Source organism: Ptychodera flava, chromosome 6 (genome assembly GCF_041260155.1).
Source record: "Ptychodera flava strain L36383 chromosome 6, AS_Pfla_20210202, whole genome shotgun sequence".
Lineage (NCBI taxonomy): Eukaryota > Metazoa > Hemichordata > Enteropneusta > Ptychoderidae > Ptychodera > Ptychodera flava.
Window position 1 is genome coordinate 19824336 of NC_091933.1, and position 26081 is coordinate 19850416.

A 26081-nucleotide genomic window follows, 5' to 3' on the forward strand; every position below is an offset into this window, starting at 1 on the left:
ACAATACGCTCACTACAAATTCAAATGCCACTTAACTGTGACAAAAGTCTAACAAGACTCTCACACCTACGTGACACATCTCCCCGTCTGTCGGGCTGGTCAAGGTCAAGTAGCAGCCTAGACAAACTACCACTGATGTGGTCACTAACGAACCCGGTGTCGTCCAAAATTAACTGCGAGGTCACCATATGTTTGGACCCCCTAACAAAGTGATAAGTAGTTTCATGTAAAATGACACCGACGATTTTTTAAAGTCGTATTTGACTATATGTATGCTAATTTTGTCTTGTGTTCGCTGGCTAGTGGTCTAGGGGGACCTATGACTTCGATAGTTGAAAATGGGGAGTTTGAATGTTGAATGTCGCTTTGTATAGTTGAAAATGGGGAGTTTGAATGTTGAATGTCGCTTTGTATAGTTGAAAATGGGGAGTTTGAATGTTGAATGTCGCTTTGTATAGTTGAAAATTGGGAGTTAGAATATTGGCCTTGATTGAATGTCGCTTTGTATAGTTGAAAATGGGGAGTTTGAATGTTGAATGTCGCTTTGTATAGTTGAAAATGGGGAGTTTGAATGTTGAATGTCGCTTTGTATAGTTGAAAATGGGGAGTTTGAATGTTGAATGTCGCTTTGTATAGTTGAAAATGGGGATTTGAATATTGGCCTTGATTACGCGCCATACATGTAGAGTATAACAGAGTGTAGTGGAGGTTGGTACACTGGAATTACAATGCCAGTGATGTTTTCCGTTTAGCATCCATACATTAACAACCAACAGAGTACTCATTCAAAACCATACCATTCCAGCCGTTTTCTGATATATTGTTCTCTTCTTTAGACTCATTGTTTTTTTTTATTTCCCCTGTATGGAAATAGTGAAACCTGGCATGACTTTTTATGGGCGTTCTGATATTACGACCCACATACACTAGCAGATATAGGGCTCTTGATCTCAATGCACAAGTACATGTCAATAGGTTTTGTGAATTAGTCTCAAGATGCCTTGTCAATGTAAGCTGATCACACAGGTATTTACTGCCATTGAAGTTCATCAAATTTGATGAAGTCCCTGCTGTAATGTCTCATTAAAATACATTGATATTACAACCATTGTCTGTACACACACACACACACACAGAGACTGGTATATATATATATATATATATATATATATATATATTATATATATATATATTATATATATATATATATATATATATATATATATATATATCTCTATGGTAAAATCAACTGGATATATATATAAGTTAAAGTTCTTTACATCAACGCAACATCACAATCTCCACATACAGTAACATGTGCGTATGTCACCCTCTCCCAACTCATGCTCGTGTCATTTATTATTATATAACATATTAAAAAATGATAAATGGCGGCTGTAAAAAGGAAACTCTGCTGAGAAATTGCAAATCCTCTTTTATTGGTCTTTTCTCACAGGAGTCAGCAAGCTTGCTTTGTGTAATTGATGACATATCTGATAAGCAACGGACTTTTATTCGTTTCAATAAAACCATCAATATTGAGAATGAATACACAAGTATGACGACCCAAACGTAGGTTTGATCTTCTAATTTTTCACATTTTTTCAGGAGCACCTGAGACGCTTAGTAAAACAGAATTATTCAGTGCACGTGGTTTGAAAACAATTTCCTAATAGTAATCGACCAGCAAATCACAACCTGAGAGAGATACTATGCTGCATGCACGTATATACGGTAGCTGCAAAAGGATCATTAATTATCTTCTAAAAAGGTTATCAAAGCCATTCATTTTTTGTTGTATGAAGGTATGAGGAAAAAAATTCTACCCAATGCCATTAAAAATCTAATTTAAAGGGAAAAAACTTTATTAAAGGAATAAAATTTGGGAAGCTTTAAACGCATTCATTTGAAATGCCAATTTGCCATTGACAATAGACAAATAATTGTGTATTTGTTGAAAGAGAATGACAGACAATGATAGACAATCTACCACACTGTAGTCCAACTAATGGGTCACTGAACATGGTTGATATTTATTAATAAATACTTCATGATTTTAAATTGATGCCACACCATATTTCATGACATCCTACTGACAATGTTGTTCATGTATCGCTATCAAGCACAAGACAGAGAAAAAATAGGTAAAGCAGTACGCCTGACATTTTTTTCTGTCCACGGTTTTCATTATTTTCAATTCTCTAAGAAAGCAAACTGTACGCTTTGTCACAATCACAGACATTATGGCACCTGGGAACAAAACCTCGGAACGCGTCAAACGGTCTCTCTGATGTCAATATGATTTAATTTATCTGTTCGGTGACAACCCTTGCCTGCCGCAAGGTACACTTTGTAGTTCTAAGCAGCCTACATAACTAAGGTGACATTGACATTGATGCATGGATCACATCTGTGCCACAGTATGTGCAAGATTCTTCTATTAATGGTGAAGTGTTTCAGGGCATAGCAACTCCAATGATAGCAGTTCTGATAAACTGTACATCCATCAATAAAAGTTTCTAAACGGAATACATGTCACACAGCAATAAGACCGCCAAAGGCTTTGAATGGTCAAATCAAGGTGATTGCATCGGGGACCTGAAGGCTACTGTGTCCCCATTAGTCATTGCTGATTATTTCATTATATCAACTGTGGCATAATTTAAGACAGTTTTCAAAAAGCAAGAAAAATCATTATGAATAACAAGAAACGTAACGGTTGTAATGTTGACTTTACACTACGATTCAGTTTAACAAAGTTTCTTGTCATACTCCCAAAAATCATGTCACAATGCCATGGAGAATTCAACTAGTCAATACAGCCTCTGATTTTTATGTATCCCACATATTGTAGACAACTGTATTTTAATACTAGTAGTCCAGACTAAAATTAATTTGCCAACAATAATATTGTACATTGTATGACGTGTAGTGTTAGAAAAATTTAACTGAAAAAGGATAAGCTGCTTGTAGCACTAAAGTATGAAAATATTATCAAAAAGTCACAGCTATTGTATTGTTTCTTGAAAGTTCAAAAAGTAATTGAAACTGGAAACCCAGTTTGTGAAACAGGATAAACATCTGCAAGTATCGGCACATAAAAGTCTATATTGACTTGAAACCTGTTCTGACCGGAACGACTTTCTTATCCAGACTCTCATGTAATGCTTTATTATTGATGACTCAAAACAAAATTATAAAGAAAAGGATAATTTAAACTGAGTTTGTAGATAGCATTCATTGACCAGGATGTCTGAAAGCACACAGCTTTCATAATAGACTTTTAATGCACAGCAAGGTCTGGGATGTTTAAACACGCCTAAGTGAATTGACAGCACTTGTGAAATCGATTTAATGTGAAGTCGTACACATTACGCCACCGGCTAGTTAAACAATGCAAGATATTTGTGCCATGTACATGTAGTGCAGTCTATGTACTGTGACTGTACGGGATGAAAAGTGCATCTTCAATTGCCAGGGACATCTATTTTCACAGTAAGGCTCAAATTCAAATCACAATATCTCTTTAATTACGAGGACTTTCCTTGATCATATATTTTGTTGATGATATATGGAACTTAGCAAGGTGTTGAAGTGTTGGTAGATCTGAATGAATTGTAGACCTTATGAGTACAGATTTTTATTGAGTAGAATCATGATGCAATTGTGAACTTCACCACTTATCCATCAAAATAACTCAAGTTTAATCATTGGAGAATTTTTCTTACACTTTTCTGAACAGTACATTATTAGCATGTCATATCTATTCAGGGCACAGCTAAACACTGCAAACTTGACATCTTGTGAAGTCAGTTGCCTATTGAACATGTCTCTGTTTTCTAATAGCAGCACTATCAACTTCTTTCATAAAATTTGTGTAATCATCCGTGAATCCATGTCAGTGAATGAGTCATTGAACATCTATACGATGATGAAAAGACAACGTCGGTAATTCTTTAGGGCCCTGTACCTAGGAATGTACCTAGGGAATGGATTTTCAAACTCTAACAATCTCACCTTTACCTTCTTGCCCGGAGCGTGTGTGGACGCAATTTGAAACATGTGCAGAAAATAATGTTTTCACTTCCTTGTTTTTGTGAAAATCGGCAAATTTTTCTCATCAAAATATGCAATTTGAAACATGTACAGAAAATAAGGTTTTCACTTCCTTGTTTTTGTAAAATCGGTAAATTTTTCCCATCAAAAGAATCAACAAGAGAAAACTTCACAATGTAATTTTTGTAAAATTTGGTAAATTTTTCCAAACAAATAGAGTTAACACATTGAATGACTTCGGTATTTAATTCATATATAAGTAAATTGGTTCATTTGTGTGTTCAATCCAAAAATTTGCTGCGGGATCTCTGGTTTTCATTCCCAGTGGCAAAAGAAAACAGAACAGTTCTGCATTTCTGAGAGCAAAATGTGTGCGAAAAAGGTTTACCCTTTCACCACCATGGTTTGTCCCAAATCCATTGTTTTCTATGGTAAAGTTGGACCTGTATACAGGGAACTGGGGGTGAAAAAGGTTTAAAACTTTCATATTACAATGTGTCCTTCATGTAAAGGGTAACTATGAAGGGCTAGATTTTTGATGCACCTAAAACGCTGAGTAAAGCCATATTGCAAAACTTATTTCTCATTGTGAAATATGGAATTAGTATTCAAAATTCAAATTCAAAACAAAATGGAGAAGCTGAAGTGCCACAAAAAAGATTTTTCACCGAACTTGCACTGGACATTTGGGTCATCTACAAAGCCATACTGATTGTGATAAAAGACAAAAGTGCAGAAATTCATTACAATTTATTTTCTGAATTTGTTTAAGAATTGTCAACAATCAGCAAAAATTTGCAGCATTTCTGCATGTTTACAGAGAAAGTATGGAATTTTTGCATTAGAAAATCAACCACCGTTTTGACGGACTGCATCACTTATCAAATGCTATGACTGGTCACGAAAAAGATTCAAAAGTTACAACATACCGTGATACAGACCTGTACATGTACACATAAACAGCTTGTGCTGGATAATCCTTATAGCATAAACAAATACAAATATAATTTATTTCCATGCGTATGCCATTTCAACACAACTTGCCCCAGTTGTATTATCACAGCAATTTGTAACTGTGATCCTACTAGTTTGAAATAGCAGATGACGCATACTGATGTTGGCTACATCCTGACAGATTTACATGAAAATAGTTTTTGCTATTTTGTCTTTACACTAATTAACTGCTAATTAAAGTAACTGAAGTGATGTGGACATCTAAAAAATTGTCTTACTTTGTTTTAATAAAAAGCTGAAATTCAACTGAAAACATTGCAGACCTTAACCCTTTAGCAGCCAATGGTTAAGCATGGGAAATATGTATGCCCAAAACACCTACTTACTGATAAAATTTTGACATGATACCTGTGGGGTTATGAGGTATCATCAAGTTGGTCTTGTCGCAAGCAGTCAAAATATATATTTGAAAGACCAAAAATATGCTAATTACATGCAGATTATATGCAAATTATCCAATATGGCCGCCATAAAAACCCAATTTTTGAGAAAAATACCATTATTTCACTATTATCTGAATCAATTCTTCATCAAATTTGCTTGGTGATGAAATATGTGCACTTCAATGGATTACCAGAAAAAAATTCCATTAGAAAATAGTGAAAAATGAAAAAGTTACAGTTGATTTAACAACTCGCGTGATAACCTGTATGCATACAACTGCTAGGCAAGGCAGGTCAACTGAAGAACAATTTTGATTGGTCATATTTATTTCATGTTCCATGTTGTCCTTTTTGAATTTTTCATATAGCTCTGAACAAATACCAATATTCTTACCAATAATTATTCTCATTTTGATTATTTATATGCAAATTATATGTAAATCTTCCTTATATATGCAAGATATGAGGACCAACATAATATATCCCAGGGACGGGGGAGACCGTACAGGGTTTCGGTTTTCGTGAAAGCAAACTTTCAAAATGGGCACTTGTGGAGTTGTCAAACTCAAACAGGTAAATGAAGACTGCATACTTGTTATGTGCTGATATTTTTCCATATCTACTATGACCTCTAGGTGATCCTACATCCCGGTATTATTTGTTGGTTTGCATCATTCAATATTCAGAAATTCTCATTTCAGTAGTGGAGAAAAATGAATCGTTTTGCTTCTAGCATGAGAGACTACACATGTAGAAATGTCCAGCTTGGCTGGTGTAGTTTCAAATTGGCTGGTGTAATTTCAAATCAGTAGACTCAAACCACCAACAATATCAGGATGTAAGGTCACAATGGGATCATATGTGTTACCTACAATGACTGAAGACTTCAAAAATCCCCGGCCCAAGCATGTCAGCTAACAATCTTCCAAACATATCAATACACACAGTCACTATATGTATGAGTGAAACCAAAGCTTTTTATTTCACCATACAAGTATAATGTGTGTACATCACACTTGAATGAATTCTGAACAAATTCTGAACACAGGAAATAAAGCTTTACAACACTTCCTTGTAATCCTTCCTTCCTTGTTCCTTAGGATATGATAGTCTCTAACTAAAAATTGCAAGCGACAAACATAGCCGTGACAACACATTGGAATTTATTTTTCCGCATAGATAACATTTTAGTTGATAATGAACACATACATTTTCTTACTCTATCTTGTTCCAGTTTTAGCATGAAATATTTCAGAAGAGTAAATGGCAGTGCTTACAATGACCTGAACTCTGGTCACATACTGTGGCAATGCTAGTTTTGTCAATGCTTTCATGTACAAATATGGTACATGATTGTATCTTTGCAACCAGATAAAAGCAGTACTGATCCAACCTTATATTGATAATACAAATGTAAATTCTTATTCACAATTGAAAGTGAACACTGAAACAGAATGATGTAAATGATAACAAATGCGAATGAGAACATAAGGGTAAATAAAAGCACATACATCAGTCCCTTGCTAAAGATTGAAAACACTGTAACTTTTACATCCACATTTCTATCTCAAGTTCAGACACTTGTCAGAAAGAATGGACAAAGCCATATTGCAGACATTGCTCATGTTGCTCAGTTTGCTACACTACAAATGAATTACCCTAGACTAATAAAATACATATAACCTTGAACTGATGAACTTTTATAAAACTGACCACATGACTGGCAGTAAATTGGAATTTCAAAAAAAACAAAATTTCAAAGTCTACTTGAGTCTCATCACATTCTGCAAATCAACCATGACCTTACACCAGATAAATTGTACAATGAAGTTTGAACTTATATGAAAATATATTTCATTCCATGACTTCTCATTTGTAAGTCAACTTGAGTCACGTCACATCCTGACAGTGGAACTATGACCTTACACCAGATGAATTGTACAATGAAGTTTGAAGTTATATGAAAATATATTTCATTCCATGACCTCTCATTTGTAAGTCAACTTGAGTCATGTCACATCATGACAGATGAACATTGACCTTACACCAAATGAATTATACAATGAAGTTCGAAATTACATCAAAATACATTTCATAAATTTTGCCTTTATGATTTGTTAGTCAGCCTGGCTCAATCATGTCAATCTAACGAACTATGACCTTATACAGATGAGCAGCAGCAAAAGGTAGGGCATTACAGCAGGTGAGTTTTACAATGAAGTTTGAAACTATCAAATATATTTGTTTCGTAAGTCAGTTTGACTTGTATCATACAATGAAGTTTGAAACTATATCAAAATGTATTTGTTACGTAAGTCAGTTTGACTTGTATCATACAATGAAGTTTGAAACTATATCAAAATATATTTGTTTCGTAAGTCAGTTTGACTTGTATCATACAATGAAGTCTGAAACTATATCAAAATATATTTTGTGATTTGTAAGTCAACTTGACTCATATCATGCAATGAAGTTTGAAACTATATCAAAATATATATAGGTATCACTTCAACCACCTACAGCACATCTGAATGTGGACGCAAGTACAGGGATGGGCAAAATCACACTTTCAAATTTATATTGTACTTTCTGAATCACCCCCTGATCTGATTGTCTCTTATTATTGATTGAAAGGCACAGTAGCTGTAACTTTTGATTTAGTCCTATATTAGAAGGCCGATAAACTTGTACCATTCATCTGGTGTAAGGTCAGTCCAGCTTCCATCAGGTTCCCCATAACTTTGCCGGGTTTGCACATGGTGATGAGCATCTATATTTGTGTACTCACAAATCTGGCCCATCAATTCCAATGTAAAGAATAACTTTAAAAAATCTACAGCATGTGTCAGATGATGGATTCCCTGTCTGGTAAGATGCCGTAGATTGATCCCCACAGACTTGGGTCTAAATCACCATGGCTGGAATATCCATATCTTAGATACACTCTGGAAATTTGAAAAGATTAGGAAAGAAATGATCAGAAAAGAAATAATAAAATGGATGATATCGAACACTACAACATCAAACTGATAGACAATTTTGTGTTCTATTATTATGCGAATATCTGCCCCACAGTGAATTTCTGTAATCGCCTATTGAGATTCTCAGGTCTTTTATTTCAATTTGTAAACAGTGGTACAACTTCCGGGTTTGCTGTTTATTGATCGAGTGCAGATGTAACCAGCACCAGTCTGGAATTTGCCAGTAACTAGTAAAAACTTACAAGGCGGACGACTGTTTCTCTGAAATTTGAACGAAACGACCCAAAAAGCAATAAGCTGCCAACCTCAATACATTTTGTCAGTGACCTTCAAACCTCAATGTGATATCGCGACGGATCGCCACGTGCTCATGTTGTTTACATCACGTACGTACATGTACCTCGCCTGTGGTACGGCGGGGAGAGTAAAAGCGGATTAAAAAAAACATACCAAGCTCACTAAATACTCCAAACAGTAAATATCCTTCAAAACGGTAAATTATAATGAACAGGCCGATCACAATTCATGTACTCATCAAAGCGGAATCGCTTGCTAATGCAGCAGTGAACACAAAATGGCGTCACACAAATTGACCTTTCTGTTACGCTGACCTGCGTACTGTCAGTTGAGTAACGGCTTTGAAAACTTCGCAAAATCCCACAGAAATTACAAAACGCCAATAAAAGTCGCCAAAAATAATGAGATCATAATATTTTGAAACAACGTGCGTTTTTAGAATTTGACATTTCATTTTTTTTTTCAATCGCAAATGCAGTTTTTTCCAAAATGTCCGTTATGTCAGTACGTGGATACGTCAATTTGAATTTTTTTCACGTTCAATTCAATACGCTGCGGCAATAAATCACTGAAACTCACCTTATTTTATCATCCTGCTCAAAAACCATCGTCATATTCAGATTCCTCGGGTGAACTTTTGCTAGGGTGTGTCGCTGCTGTCGTCAGTGTCGCTCATTTTTACAGTAATTTGGAAGAAATTCGATCTGTGCGAATTCTTTATATCACGCAGAAATCTGCGTTGGAAGTCTACACTCAAGATCGTATACATGATAACCCACGCTAACTTCGGAGAGCCTCGGCTGATGTTTATTCGGAAAAAATGACATCATTCAAACGAATATTGCCTTATTAGGGTAAACCCTTGCCATATATGGCTGAATCAGCTCATTCATCGTCAGAACGGCTATAGGAGCAGCGGGAAAGCCGACGTACACGCAATTTCGATCATATATGATCGATAATAGAGGGCGCTGCCGCTAAAGGGTTTTTAAATCATAAAACAGTCAAACCTGTCTATAGTCGTCACACAGGGTACAAAGAAAAAATTGACCAATATACATGCATGTAGGCAGCCTTTCTGTAGAAGGTGAGTGTGGCAGTACTTTCATTGTAGGGTGGTGTGCTTGGTGATGAATTTAGAAAAAGATGACCGCAATAATAAATTCAATATCAAACATCTCTGAAAATATTGATACATGTATTTAACTGTCATGAATCTCTAAGAGTTGGTCAAAATATACTCGTTTCTCACTTTCAGTCTAAGAATTCGTTGACAGAAATCATTCAGAGTCAGATATGCTGACCATTACACACAGGTTTTGTACCAAATTAGAACAATTACGGTACTCATGGCCACTAACCACATTAGGAGAGGTGGTAGTTCTGAAGAGGGCCTTTAACCACATAAAATGTCACGGATCTATCACGAGGTGACCACTACAGGGAGGTGCACGACAACTAACACTGGTTTGACTGTAGATATCAAGTCAAAACATCTCCAATGAACAAGTCAATTAAGGTTAAATATCTTCAGATCAAGTCAAGATTCATACTAAGACAGAAAAGCACAATTTCAAACACAAAAAATTTATGGCTAAAAATATGGAGCTTTTCCCATTATTTGAAAATTAAACAAAAACCGTTTCCTTGAATCAACTGAGGAAATGCCACAGAACAGGTTCAAAATGTTTGATTCATGTAAGTGGCAGTGAGTGTCACGAGTCTACGTACAATGGTGCAGGTTACGTTCATTTCGATTCAGTGTGACATTTCCCCTCCCACTTCACCACGAGGGCTCTCTTCGATAGAATAGCTAGAGAATAGCTAGATAAGTGAAAGGCTAATTATTGCTATTGACATCACAGGGCACACACGTTCTATGGCACCCTGAGTTCCTATTCACATTTCACATTGTGAGCCACAGCTATATTGATCCACAGCCACATTAATCTGTACAGTCGAATGGCCTATCTCATAAGAAAGAATTAAATGGGGTTATTAGAAACGCTTTTTATGGTTCTACAGGAGCCAACCGAATGAGTTTCCAAGCCTTTTTTCCAAGAATTCTTTAATCTCTTCTTCATGCAACTGTACGGCTTTATGGCCATTTTGTACATTTCCCCTGACATATCGTTTCAATCACAACTTTGATGTAACTAAGGAGCGACAAAAAAACTCGTAAAACCTGCCAATGTTGTCGTCATCAGGAGCATCAAAAATTTCCAGAATCACAAAACTGAGAGCTGTCTATTTCTGTTTTATTTTAACTGACGATGGAGCTGATTAGTCCATTTGATGTACAAAATGAAATCACCGATATAAAAGGAAAAATCCAACATTTTCATGCACACTTTGCTCAACTTTTGAAATGAAAACATTGCCCTTATGCAGATTCAAAACAATTTCAATATGTTAAATCTGTGTACTGGCATATTCAGTACGATAAAAGTTGTTCCAATTTACTAGTACATGTATATGTAATAAACAAGTATACCAATGTATAGTTAAGTGACAGTGACAAAGCTTGTTGCATTTTCACAAGTATTTCAACTAGAACAATTGAATCGAACCATTAAGATAAGTTCAACTATTTTGTAATCACTCTGTTCACAAAGTCGAAAAAATAGAAATCTGAAAAATCATGACATTTTCGCTGATACATCATGTTGATAATTTTGCTTCAATGATTCATATCAGCACAGAATGGAATGCTCTCCATTCTGAACAGCACTGCATAGACAAAATATAATTCATATAAATGTATTTCAGCCTGATAGGCGAAAAATATCTGTTCTCTAGTTGGCTTATAGCTAAGTGTTTGTAGAACAGAAAAACCAATTTGAAAACACCATTTGTCATTTTGTATCGCTGATCGTATCACCAGAAAAACCAATGGCAAACTCTTCAAATGCTCATTGTATCCGATAGCTATCAGTGGCTTTGACTCATCAACAAAAAACAGCATTACAAAAATAACCACGCAGATTTTCAGGGCCGAATATGTTTCATGTGCGTGTGTCAGCAACAGTTTGTACATTAGTAAAGCTTCTGGTAATGCTGTTGGGTTACGGCAATTCAATTCAAGATATGGATGAGCCCTAATTTAAGAAATACAGGGTAATTTAGGCCATCTGCTTAATTTCAGAAATACAAATAATCCATATCTAAATGTCCACATATTTCCTCAGATCTACATGTATTCTGATGAGGACAAGATTCTTATCTCTTAATTTCAGAATTTCACTTACTTTGTGTCATCATACATTCATTCTTTCTGAAAAACTAGGTGCTCCATGATTGATGATTTTTTTATGGTCCTATGATTCACGACATTGATAAATGCCATGAAAGTTGGCATGTATATATGGTAAACATGTACGTATACAAGTATCTGATGAATCGCTCCAAATCTGTATTTCTCATTTCTTGCGTTGTGTTCCAAGAATATGGACCGGAATGGCGGTACATTGAAATGGGGAAGCCATACTGCTATACAGTTCTGCGGCAAATCAACATGAAGTGCATCATGGTTAAAAAGGCCATGAGGCGCGTTTGCAGTTTGATGCATGGGTGGTGGGTATTATCTGTACAGACTGCTCAGCAAACAATGTATTGTAATAAATGATACTTCTTTACATTCAAAATTGTTACATTTGTGTGATTACCTCGGCAGTTAAGAGACCATTTCTTCCAGCTCTTCTTTGCTTACGAGATCAAGTCGTGCTACAACCTATGCATATCAGTATTATAAAAATAGCATCTTGCACTTCGTATGTCCAAATAAACTAAAGGTAATTAGTATTTGAAATGACATAACATGTGATATATAGATGGTATATGACCCTGGCAAGACCATCTTATGCATGACTTTGACTGTGATACATCATACAAATATTTATACATGTATTTATTATTGGGGCTTGTGGCGTCTGTGAAATAATGAAGAATAATGAAAAACATGACATACGGGCAGTCCCTCTGTAGAGCGTAGAAAGATTGCGGACGTACCTTATCTATTAGTCATATGCAATCATATGTATTGATTGGCATAGACTCTTTGCCAAAACATAACATTTGTCATGTATAGAACGGATCTGAATATTATAAGGTACTGGAGCAGGGTGCACTTACTGATGTACGGCTTTATATAATCTATTGAATACAGCATTAAATGCCATTGTGTAAGTGACAAAGAAGAATTTCCCTGAAGAGATTTGCACAAGAATAATCCTGTGCTTTTATTTACGTACAATGAATGCATGGTCTCAGCCATACAAAGCAGGAGTTTAGGTACGTGTAGTGTGGTCATGATTTAGGTAGAAAGTTTGTAATTTTTAACAAGAGGACTTGTAATGCAGCTTAATGTTCACAGGAAAGAGAAAAGGTACAAGCAGACAGGATGGTGTATTTTAATGTTATAAAACTACTCTACTGCATACAGGAAAGTGACAAGTGGCTTCTTTTCTGAAACACATGTCCATGGAGATTACTGTAAACCTTAAAGGATGCAACAATGAAACAAGGTCTTAATTAATAAAACATCATGTGGACTTCAAATGATGATAAAAATGTCTCTCTTTTTATCCCCTCTCTGTGACAATACTTTAAAGTGTGACCGCCTAAATTTTAAAACTGATGGATAATCCTTGTTCACACCCTCGATCGGCTTGGAGTGAAAGCATTTATAGTTTCGAAGATTAACAATTGAACTGGAATTTAGAGGCCCTTGTATGATTTCTAAACTGTAACCACCATTTCTCTGCTCTAAGTGAAGCCACAGATACACAGGAGTAGTGGTTGCTTCTGCTTATCTCCTCTGCCCTGACCTTCTGACACTCTGCTACTTGTGCACTATAGATGGGCACATTGTGAAGGAATCACTGTGACCTTTACGATGAGGTGAACACATGACCTTGTGTGACCTGTTTCACTCGGGGAAACAACAGTGGTTTAACTTTAGGTGTAGTCCCTCCCGTGGGTAGAGGGACTGTGATTGAGATGACGCCGACGGGAAGAACTTCATTTGCTTCTCAAGGCCTATATGATGTTTTAATCTGTTGCATCACGACTGTCATGTGATCGCGCTCACGGTTCCTCAACAAATATAGCCCAATTTCTCCGTCGATCTCTGTCCACGATTTAAGAATGGAGGTACATGTGTACCAATAGCATGAGCGCGTTTGTACATTATGAAAAGCAACGTATGACGTGTGGTGTACGAAGGATGCATGCAACGAGGATAAGACCGAGCAGTTATTTGATATTTGTTTCCACCGTGTACTTTTACCGTGTTACGGTTATTACCGCCCACGTGTTATTGTTTTGACACGTGAACGAGACAACTAGTGTGTGTATGTCAGGTGGTCAACCGGAACTGAGCAAACACAGCCATGCTGAAATGCACGCTGCGATTTGATCATCTCGATCTACAATATAAATGTGCAACTTACTCGAATGCAAATCCTATAATCTTATCGTTCAACCATCTTGGGCCTTCTAGCAAACGAAGATCTGAGAGGCGCAGTAAGCTATCGTGAAAGCTGAGCGCGATTTCGTCCCCGTCCGCCATGTCAGCTGTGGTTTACACTGTACTGCGCAGATTACCAGTGCGCAATAAATGACCACCTAAGATAGCCGCGTTTTTTCCTTGTGTGTTTGTGGTACTCTTTGCCGGAGGGGGTGGGGGGGGGGGCACCTCAAATTTGAAAACTGCATAGGGGGAGTTCATGTATTTTTCAAACAGCACAGAGAGGGAGGGGGTCACTTGATTTTCATGAGTATTCATCCCATCAAAAAGCAGTTTAAGAGTTCAACAATATTCTGGGAAATAAAAATGATTCGCTGCATAAAATCTGAATAAAAGTATAATTATGTGTCTCATGAACATATTGCCTTGGCAACTCTATTATATACAGGCTTGTCTTCTGGTAAATAAAGCTCGCTGGGGGCGATGAAAATTCACATTACTTACATAAAAGAGATATAGCAAGTTTTGCAAGGGAAAATATTTAATAGTTTAGGCCTACCTGTAGATTTTAATGAGATGTGGAATGCTTTTAGGCGAAATTCCAATACTAAATGTCCAAATCTGAAAGTTAAAGACGTTTATTTGAATCAAGTGTATTTATATCTATTGTCAAACACTTAGCACAAATTTAGTTAGTAAAACAATTATTCATAGTTTTCTCATAGACTCAAATCTATACTAGTAGTGAATCAACATCATGATTTTCAGTGAAATTCCAAAATCAAATTTCTTGTATATGTAAGCACTTGTAACCCCTATTCTTATCAAGTACAATTATGCCAATTATCCAACGTCTATAAACGCACAAGTATAGCAAGTTTTGCATCGGAAAAAAAAATCATTCACAGTTTTGTCATAGACTCCCATGTATAGTGGATGAGCATTTTTGTTTAATTCCAAAATCAAATTTCTTGTACACATATGAGTTATAACCACCCTATTCTAATCAAGTACATTTACATCATTTCACAAACATCTATAAATGCACAGATATTGCTAGTTTTATATTGAAAAATATGATTCATAGTTTTCTCATAGACTATCATTTATAGTGAATCAACATTTTCGATGAAATCCATAAATCAGTTTTTTGTACACACATGCACTAATTTACCAGTCACTTAAAGCAAAGTGCATTTACATGAATTATCGAACACATTATAGATTGTTTTTTATGGGAAGAATGTTAATAGTTTGCCCAATAGACTCACACGTGTTACGATTTGATATTTTTGGACTAAGCACCATATCAGCCACATTTTATCTTCCTTTGAGGGAGAGGGACTTCAAAATTATAGTAATTCTGAAAGGGAATTGAATGCATTGTCACTTTGTTAGGGGGCATTTGAAAATTCCTTAGAACTTTTTTGGAATCTCCCCCTCCAGCCTGAGACGTGTTTGTGAATAGAGCCTAACTCCATAAATTCTTGTGTGTGCGTTTAATCGAAAACTGACAGTATATATATATATATATATATATATATATATATATATATATATATATATATATATATATATATATATATATATATATATATATATATGTATATATGTATATATATATATACACAAGGTATAATGGCATCTAACTTGATGCAACGACTCTTTGGCGCGTCGTAAGACAACAATGGAAATGTAAACATATTAAAAGTTCATCGTATAAATATTTCTACAATTAGGGAGAAGTGCGACGATAATTCTTTCACATCGATCGCTCTTTGATTGCATTTTCCAGGGTCACATTTCACCGGACGGAACATCAAGGCTATAGGCTGATATTGTCAAAGTGGCGTCTCTTTGTTACTGCACTTTCTCGGTCACAAATCCACAGTGGATTGGAAGGTTTGATTTCCACTCAGATCTCCAGCGACAGAATGTGACGCTCTGGTATCGACCAATTTTAGATAGACTCGAAATTGTATTTATTTCCCAGACAACGCTGTGAGCAAGACATAACTGTTCGCCGTAAATCTGTGAAAATAAACGGTGTCGTTCCCCTGTTGACATTGCAGTAGCACAGAGTCAGCAGTTTCTTTTCTGGTGACGTCAATATTTCGGATGAGTCGCCTGTGACTCCCTCAAGGGACCGAGCAAATTCCGACCATATTTCCGGATAGATCTTTCGGAATAGTTGTTCATGAGTGTTCTTGAATGTTAAAGTTTGCATTGGATGATCTCTTTATTTAATAATAACCGGTTGTCTGTTTGTTTGTTTACACTTTATACAGTTATTATTCTTCGAAGGCGTCGCCATTACAATTGAGAAATGAATGATTCATATTGGAAGTGTTTTAACAGAATGTTAACCTTGCTACTGAGATTCCTAGGACAACAGAGGTATTATATGGAAAACAAAGATTCTTTTTTAATGAATGGAAACCTGCATCAGCATTGGAATGCTTTTTTTGATACATCGAAATATTGCAATAAAAAATGGGCGAGTCCAGTCCATGAGTCCGACGTCAAAAAGTGGCTGACCCCCCTATTCCAACTTTCGAAAACAGGGTGACCCCCTATTCCAACTTTCAAAAACAGAGTGACCCCCCGCGCGACAAAGGTAAAACAAAGGTTTAATGTAAATTGAATAATTCAGTGTGTGTGTATATATACATTTATTATTTATTTATTTATTTATTATTTATTCGCCAAGTGTGAGCCATGTCGAAATTCAAAACACACTGACCCCCCCCCCCCTTATTGGGCATTTCAAAACATGGTGACCCCCTATCACCGAAGTCTAAAACAGGGTGACCCCCCCCCCACGAATCCACCGCCCCCCCCCAGGCCGAAGAAACTGACCAGTCCCTAAGGCTGTGTAAATCAATATCGACAAGAGGGACGAGAGACGAATTTCGAGAATTAAATCACAACCGGCCCTGTGAAATGGCTCCCCCAGACGACAGCAGCCTAAGCTTGCCACACCAAAATGATCAAGACGCCAGGCAGACTCCAAGATGTTACTTTCCTGCGCATCTGCCAAAACGTCACACGACAACAATGCAATTCGTTTGTGACTTGAGCCTGCTCGTAACCGTTCATCTCCAAATGTACATTCAAGTCTTGTATTATGAGAAGATATGTGTAAAATGGTGTGGCTTACTCATTTGCGCAAACTATTATGCCTATCACCGAAGACAAACCACACTGAAATGGCAGCGGTTTTCCTTGGCCTGCTTTTTAAGAGTTTACATGTTTGATTGTCGAACAATGTGTGGAACAGTAGTCCAATCAAATGCACCATGTCGTTAAAAATGGAATAGATGTCATTTATTGGCGTGATACGCCGCGTTCCTGTGCGAGTACGCTTACAGAATGTGCAATGCATCCTCTGACTCGCCTTGTTGCATGGTAACCATAGCAGCGTCTTCCCTCGCTACGTTGCTGCACACGTATGCGGTTAGGAGTTAGCTTCCTGGTCAGTTCAAGGTTAGGACTCGTCGATGGACGAACCTTAAGGTGTAAATCTGATTGACACGTTCATTTATATGCCACACTTACATTATTATATATACCAGCCCCTGGGCATATAAAACATGACAGCTGAACAGGTCAATAAAGTAGGGCTCCGCGCATAATATTGGCCCTGCAACTGACTCTGAGCAGATTAAGCCTGTCGTAAATCAACACGTTCGCAAACACCGAAAACGAGAGAGAGAGAGAGAGAGAGAGAGAGAGAGAGAGAGAGAGAGAGAGAGCAAAATCCGTAGGTAACTGACAAACAATATTCATACATGTGCAAATTACAAATAATAAAAATTTAGAAATACATATCATTAATTATGTCATAGCATTTTGAATACTAGTGAAATTTATGACGTCATCAACCAGATTATTAGCGATGCTGTATCCGATTATCCAGCATTTTGACCCCTGATGTTTTATACATCTATAAATTTACAGGCATCGAACTTAAAATAATAGCAAAATGTACCCCTCCCGGAGCGTAGCCGAGTACATTATGCCGTGCAAGATTGCTTCAGTCCACTACGGGCCGGGAGGGGGGGGGCGTAAAAAATTCAACGTTGATTCCTTCTTCTTTTCTTCTCTATTATTGCATTTCTTAGTATTTTTGGTAAAATACTTCTTCGACAGAGGTCTTAATTTAGAAGTTTAAAACCAATGCCCAGTGTCCTGCATTGACCTTTGACTTATATCCTACTCCCCATGCCACCCGGTCTCCGGTACAATATCAGCTGTGTCAAGCCTCAAGTGATAAAACTCAATTGCCGAAGATGTTTGAGACCAATACTCAATAGATGGGTAATTACTTACACCTTCTGGTCTTTCAAAATGCCATAAAAATAAATGCCTTCTAGGGAATAAGCTTTACAGCTCCTAACACAAGAATTGTTGATAATGATAAAAAGCATGCTAAAAGACGTTTAAAATTTTAGCACCTTACAAGCTTATATTGTAAATTTTAAAAACGACTGTCATTATATTCTTGAATGAGTTTTGCTTATGCCATTGGCTGCCTTGTATGTTTATAATGGTTTCATTGAAATTTGTCATTTCCCGCAAACTATCTCTTGTCGTCATATATTACATTCCTGTGATTTACGCTCGGTAGCGTAGGCTCCTATAGCAAGTTCTGGTCTCCCAGATCACGTTTATAATTCATGTCGGCATCATGCGCGCCAAAGCTCTTCCCAGCAGCTGAACACAGTTGTAAATGATCACAACGTGATCAAGGTCACAGATATACGGCATGATTCATAAACGCTCCATAACACTCGCAATTTGAGCGTTCGTGAAATGTAAATAATGTACCATTGTAGATATTGCATGCGCAAATAAGCCTTCTATGTCATTGTCGGACACACGTATAGGATTCAAATTTCGTCTCCATGACCGACTTTTCCGAATCATGAATACTATATCGCCTTTCGACATGATTACCCCTCTTTACATCTAAGCCTGTCGAGAGACTCTGCCCCACTACGATAATTTGTTGCCTTCGTCCACACAACCTGTTGGCGATCAAAGTTAAAACTACTCCTGCTGCCATAAAGCTTAAAAAAGAAGCATGTCGTTGTCTTAAAGACGGAGGCCAACAAGCACAGTAGATTGTGAAATTACAAAGAGAAGAGCCTTCAGGGTGCAAAGAGAAGACAGGTGCAGGAAAAAGAGGCGCGGTAAAATTTTGCAGGTCATAGATTTTTTGCCTCCGAGCCTTTAATGGTCTCCAGAAAACCAAAAACGGAAGAAGAAAAATGGTTGATAAAACGAAGAATGGCAAAAGGAAACGAAAACAAAACAAAACCGTCATTTCGTTTATCACAGACTGTACTTTGTTGATGTCCGCGAATAAGAAAGACACGCAGATATATTGCTTCTGTCCCTCTTCACAACCATTTCTTTCACTATTAAAGGGGAGATGAGAATTTCAGTCACGTGATCTATTATTTCCTGGAGAGCCGAGAGAGAGAGAGTACTGCAGACTGAACTCAGTACGGTTTGTAGAACAAGTGAACAACGTCACGAGAGAGAGTTCAGCTGGTCAAACTTCGAGCGGCTTAGGGAAGATTGCTGGCAAGTCATGTTAAGGATGAAGCAACTAAACGCACGCTATTTAAGTCTATCTCGCGAAGCTTACAAAAGTAAGCGAGCGGCGTTCCCAGGATAGAAGACCCAGACTCCGGGAGGGTTTGCGGCGGTTTTCAGGCACGACGGGTGAATTGACCCAAGAATCGCCAGGGCACGCCGTAGGAGATGCGCCGTGTGTAAGCCTTTGACTCCCGATGCTATTAAGAAGCCCGTGTGTGTCTTACTTCACTCATATGTAGGAAAACTTTGCCCGTTGTGTGAAAACACCATAGGTATGTGTTGGTATTCCACTTTTGATCCTAGTAAATCAAATTAAAATCGTATATAACCTCTATTCTGCCAAAACAGCTGACATAAATTTCATTGCATAACTCAAGTTGCACTTTGCTGATATCGACGGTTCACTTGGGGATAGATAAAAAAAAATCAGAGAAATTACAATATAGACAGTGTGAGATGTGACCTTTCTTTCCCGACAAAGTCGTCGGTTCTCGGCAATAAGACGATTGGTTAGACGCATGGGGAACGATGAGTCACTGCAATTTGTTCTTAAGTAATATCGTCACGTAAAACGCCACATTCTGGATTTTGGACATGTTTCATTGCAATAAATGTTAGCAGGATGTCCCATAGTAGAGTTCAGTACACGCAGAGCTGTATAAACAGTGTTGTGAAGGCAACCAAAGCAATGCAATGTTGGAACAATGAAGAAGCGCAGAATGGAGAGCAGGACAATGTGAAAAAAGTGCAACGATATCGTGAGTTCAAGTAGCCGGGACATAATAAGTCAAAAGATATCGATTATGCCGTGATAGTGTTGTGTATGAGTTACACGTGGATTAGTATTTGCCTTCTGCAGTGAAGTGTTCTCGTTTCGTCGTCAGTCGAATAGCCAATTATCATGTCTTCGGCTTTTTTCGGTCGGGCTTCGTTGATATTGACGTCATCAGGCATACATCCTCACTTCGTACGGGCACTTTCTACATCATATACGTTACGCCCTCATTTCATTGGCCGGAGCCCTCACCACACCTACCTATTTCTCTCCATTTTTCTGTACAGAGGTTCCCCGAAAAACGATGGTGTCGATACTAAAATTTGGATGTGAAAGGGTATGAGACATGATCTTTTTTGGGATTTCCACATTCTTCACACGAAAACTATCCAGCAGCGTGACACAGTTCAAATACGTAATTCCATATATCGTATTATTTACATTGGCTCCCTGAGAGAGGTTTATACGACGGTTTCGCAAATATCTTCTGTCAAGCGGCTCTTTCATTTATTTTTCTTTAGAAGCATCTACTCCGAGTACACATCTTGAGAGAGGTTTCAGAGTCTAGCGACCTGTAAATGTTCTATAACGTTTGGCCTTCGTGTAGCAAAGGGGAAAAAACGAAAAGACATACGAAACCTAGGTAAAAATAGATTAAGATGAAGGAGGATTTCTTCAGTGAGATCCATTTTTATTAAAGATATAAGTGACAATTAGCAGTAGCGCCTTAAAATCATCATAAACAAGATAAAGAAGTTGAAAGCGAAGGAGATTCACTCACTGATTTAGGTGGCCTCGAGGTCTGTCTTTCTGTAAATGTACTTTTTAAGATTATTCAACAAATCTTGTGTATACACACACCTCCTTGTTTCAAAATGCACGGAAGGGAAAGGCAATCCTACAAGGTTTTCCAAGGTCCTTTGATGGAATTCTTGTATTCAGCAATCAAAACAAGTCTCTGCCTTGTCCCTGTAGAAGAATAAGTAATCAAAACGCCTTTTTGAAGTAATCGTTTGATGGAGAAACGGGAATTGAATTTCCGTCTCGACCCGGAGTTTTCCCGGAGCGTGCGCGACGGGGTGCTATTGGAATAAGTTTGATGTGCCGATGAGTCACTGGACAGGAGGGAACTGCACTTTTTATCACAGCCTCTCCTCCAACATTGACGCAAAACGCATCAAAGCAAGAGCTTAGCCATTGTTTAATCGGTAACCCTCATTTGAAAGGGACAAGGTCGGCCATGTTTCACAAATTTTGTTTGATAGGAGATACTAATATTGTTTGACATGTTGAAAGATACTGAATGAACTGTGGCCATGCCTATATTCGACCCCGGTTTTAGACAATTTAAATGAAACCATCGCAAAAATGAATGGCCATGACTATTTATTCATTCTCGCTATGATTTCAAGTATCGTGTCTAAAACCGGGGTCGAATATGTACATGGTCACCAATTCATTCAGTATCTTTCAACATGTCAAACAAATATAAGTAGTATCTCGTATCAAACAAAATTCACGAAAAATGGCCGACTTTGTCCCTTTAAGTTGCCAATGTCGACTTTGGAAACATTTTCTCTTTCGAACTCACCAGACCATTTTGAGCAGGTAGTTCTGACTGCCTTGGATTCGGGTAAATTCTTAAAGTTAGTTAAAATGGAATGCAAAACCAGAGAGTTTTGAGAGGCGCATAGAACAGTTAAGAATTAAAAAATAGGCATTCAAAGAAAATTAACACGCCGATGAAACACAAAACCCTAAAATACAGAAAATGCTCAGGTTGATACAGAGGAATAATATTCTTTATCATACACCCATGCCCATATAGCGCCATCCTGGTGATGCTCACCGTAAAATATCAGTCGGGGGGAGGGGGCGTAATCAATGAAATCGCACAACTGAAAAATATAACTTCTTGTAATTGTACAGGTTGTAGGCCTACTGTGAGTTTACCGTCCTGGCCAAGCTTTGAACCCAGCAATGGCTGACTTTTCCTAATTTCATATCTTGCAAATCCAACAAATTGTACTCGATTTTGCGGGACTACTTTAATCAGTACAGTACATTGTCGTTGAGATCTTAAAATGTTAAGCTTATGTGTGTTTCAACAGTCCGGGTCAGCTCCAAAATTGGAGACGCTATAACCATAATATTATCCCCCTCTCATTAGCCAATCAGCGGCCAGCGCGCCATCGGTAAAAATTGTATTTCCTGGCAACCTCCACATGCGTCCTTCGTTACGTACGCCATACTGTGTCGAACTCCCGCGCCGTATTCTGTATAATGTCGAACAGTTGTGTGGCCACTCTGTCAAAACACAATTTCAAAATCGCGTACCAGTTTTATCTGGCTAAGACAACCAAACCCCATACATCGCTGTGATTCCTAGACTCTGGCTTGAAGTCCTGCGAAATATAAATCGTGTATCTACACAGATCGTTCAGAATACCCCATTTGTATCGGAGATGGCAGCGATACAAATTCTACCGTATGGGGAACAGTTGTGTGGCCACTCTGTCAACACATTTTCAAAATCGCGTACCATTTTTAGTCTGCGTTTGACAACTACAAAAAAGGTATCGTTTTAAAGCTCTGACATTGCTCTTCTTTCTTGCAAAATGTTATACGCGTACCTACACAAATAACCTTTATAACAGTATTTCTAATAGAGATGACGAACATCCACAAAATGATTCTCGGTACTTGAGCGAAATCGATAAACTGGGGGTAGAAATGAATCGTCAATATTTCCAATATTTGTTCACCAATCGGACTCCTTGTTGGACATGACCTTCTGCAGAACACGTGGATTATGTTGACTGTCGAAATTCGTCGAAATTCACAAGACACGGGGCTTAATAAGCGGCCCAAAACTGCCGATCACACTTGGTGGGTAATTTGTGACCCAGCGTGACCTGTACTTTATTAATGATGTAATCTGGTCGATGATTGGCTGAATGCCGGAATACATTATCATAATGAGTCTCCAATTTTGGAGCTGACCCGGACTGTTCAATGCGTTGTTGACCGCCTGCCTCAGTGAATTCGAAGAAGTTGCTGACCCGGATAGAGAGGCGTCAATCGCTTGTGATCGTATGGTGGCGCACTCTGGTTACCCACAACTACATGTCTGCCATCGAATACGGATACTTTATTCTAGTTTACGGCAAAAACAGTGTTGATATAGGATAACAATTTTCAGACTGTGCTCCAGCTTTGTCTGTAATACCTTCAAGCAATAGGAGGACTGGTGGGCGTAATTGCAATTCACTGTTTGCTTTTCGCTCGCACTGTAAACATTGCGTGCTCTGGCGGTCTCAGACTCAGCGAGTATAGATGCATTACGCTTTCCAGCGAGAATCAACGATATTCCACTCTCCTGGAGTTGCGCTTGAGGTTGACACAGCCCGAGAGATGTCGAGCACACTCTCTTTCTCCATAATATAAACAGACCCAGTGAGGAGACATCACAAGGGTTTATATAGGCGAGTCTTACCGAGCAGGATTATTGCGTTGACCCGTATACATCAGAGCATCCGACGGTAACGTGCGGAGAATCTCGAACTATCGCTGGCTGAATGTGATCTCCGGAATGCATAATATCATATATACAGGTGCGTTGTCATTTTGTTGCCCAAGTTACTACTTTTGGGCAGCCCTTCCCATCTATTACCAGTACAAATATCGATATGCCTCAGAGGTAAGGACACGGCCTGTAACTTTCCTGGAGACCATGCCGTGGTGCAATTGATAAACACATCGGCACTCCGTCACGTCGCCGTAACTGATTATGAAGTACTTCAATTTTTTTTTTCTGAAAGGGCGCGCCGCTCTAAAGATAGGTCACTTTGAACTTGATTCATGTACAATGTCATATATATGTCTGCTAGCTGTTTATATACATTTTCCTGACGACAGCATCGCGGGATATCAAACCAGTTGCTTTGCGATGACATGACCCGCGTCGTATGCAGGTGTTGTATTCCGTTATTAAGTATACAATCCCCGGATACAATCCCAGCAAAACTACGAATCTGTGTCTATACATAGAAAATCGGACATCATGTGCGAATACGCGATACCTGCGCGCACCCCCACGACTAATGTACTGACAAGACAGGGTATGGAAGGCTTTTATTGTGGAATGACTGAATCTTCTTTGTCTCTGCAGTGAAATATTGCGATTTTAGATATTTACATTTTCATACACTCTAAGTATTTGAACACGAGTATTTTTACCTCGTAGGCTACAGTGGTTTGCGTCGTATTTTGAAGATGCTATTACAGTCACGTAATTGCCTTCAGGGGCGAAGACAACGGTGTTAACTGCCCTGGAAGTCGACACTGCTTATGTTATCTGAAATATTTGCGCTAGTTTTACAAAAATCATAAGCACAAAAATCGAAAACATAATTTATTAGTGATGGGATCACCGGGGGACACCAATAAATTGATTATTCATTTATGATTTCTTGCATAGATTGATGATGAAATCGATGAGCGTATGAAGGCTTCGTTAGATAGCGACTGATTTAATCACACATATATGACTATATGGTGTAGTCATTCTTTATCAAAGATTATAGAATTACGCACAAAACAGACCATTACGTGTACGTCCCCTATGCGTGGTGACTGCTCAAAATACCTATTAATACTGTGGCTAGCTATGAAATCAAAAGCACACAAATGTAATTTGCCCGAGGCAGAGCCCAGACAAGATTTTATTTGATTCATTTTGCCAGGTAAATTTGTAACTTCAGACCCGATGGTGATTTGCGTGCGACAGACCAATACCCTACTCGCGGCGAAGGAATCCAGCCTGGGTTCGTATTCACTGTCGGATGTTTATAATTTCAGTCGACCTCTGAGCAGCGCAGTGTTGTGCCAGGTTTCAAAATATTCTTTGATGGAAAGACAGAATTATAAACTGAAAGGAAGTTATAACCTTTGCTGGTTTATCGCTTTTTGAATACGACGCTGAAGTGTACAGGCGTAAATATTTTGATCATTTTTTATTTGTAATTGCAAAAGGTAACGATTGACAGACAGACACAGAAAATTATGAAAACTGCAAGAGCACAAATTACATTTTTGAAAGCAAAAATGTTAGTAAATGTCTGAACAACCGTAAAGTTTGACACCGCGCCAAATTGCTATTGCAACATTTTAATTATACGAAATGTCTAGGGGCACGGGTAGCGTTTGAACAGTTGCCGTCAGTGACGGCATGTCGATTTGAGATTGTGACGGAGCTGGACATCACTAAGTCATGCACGCACGAGACGGGGTATAAAGGCTCCTGTGAAAGGGAAACCGAAATTATTGCTACCGGGATTATAAAGCTTCAACCTCATTGCTCAGGGCAAAGTCCCTCCACTCGCGGAGGACTGTGCCTTGGTGATCCAATCACAGCTGTCATCTCTTTTTGAATTGTTGTAGTGTCCTTTTAGAAAGCCAATCACCAGGAGGAAGTTACCTGGGCTGAATTTCAAGTTGGA

General features: G+C 38.0%; 2 protein-coding genes and 1 long non-coding RNA gene across 4 annotated transcripts in view; 1 reads left to right on the top strand and 2 right to left on the bottom strand.

Moving 5' to 3' along the window:
• The window catches only part of LOC139135081 (sentrin-specific protease 8-like), a 153001-nt gene extending 138677 nt beyond the window's left edge, over window positions 1-14324 (bottom strand). For both annotated transcript variants that reach the window (XM_070702310.1, XM_070702311.1), the window contains exon 1: window positions 14182-14324. In XM_070702310.1, coding sequence (XP_070558411.1) covers window positions 14182-14300 — 119 coding nt within the window. In that variant the 5' untranslated portion in view covers window positions 14301-14324. The remainder of the gene's footprint in view (window positions 1-14181) is intronic.
• Window positions 1-26081, top strand: part of LOC139135079 (histamine H1 receptor-like) — a 154809-nt gene that overhangs the window by 40541 nt on the left and 88187 nt on the right. The window lies entirely within an intron of this gene.
• LOC139135082 (uncharacterized) lies at window positions 6596-9520 on the bottom strand. Its single transcript, XR_011552929.1, has 2 exons — window positions 9311-9520; window positions 6596-8398 (listed from the first exon to the last, which is right to left on the bottom strand). It is a non-coding gene; the product is annotated as an uncharacterized lncRNA (long non-coding RNA).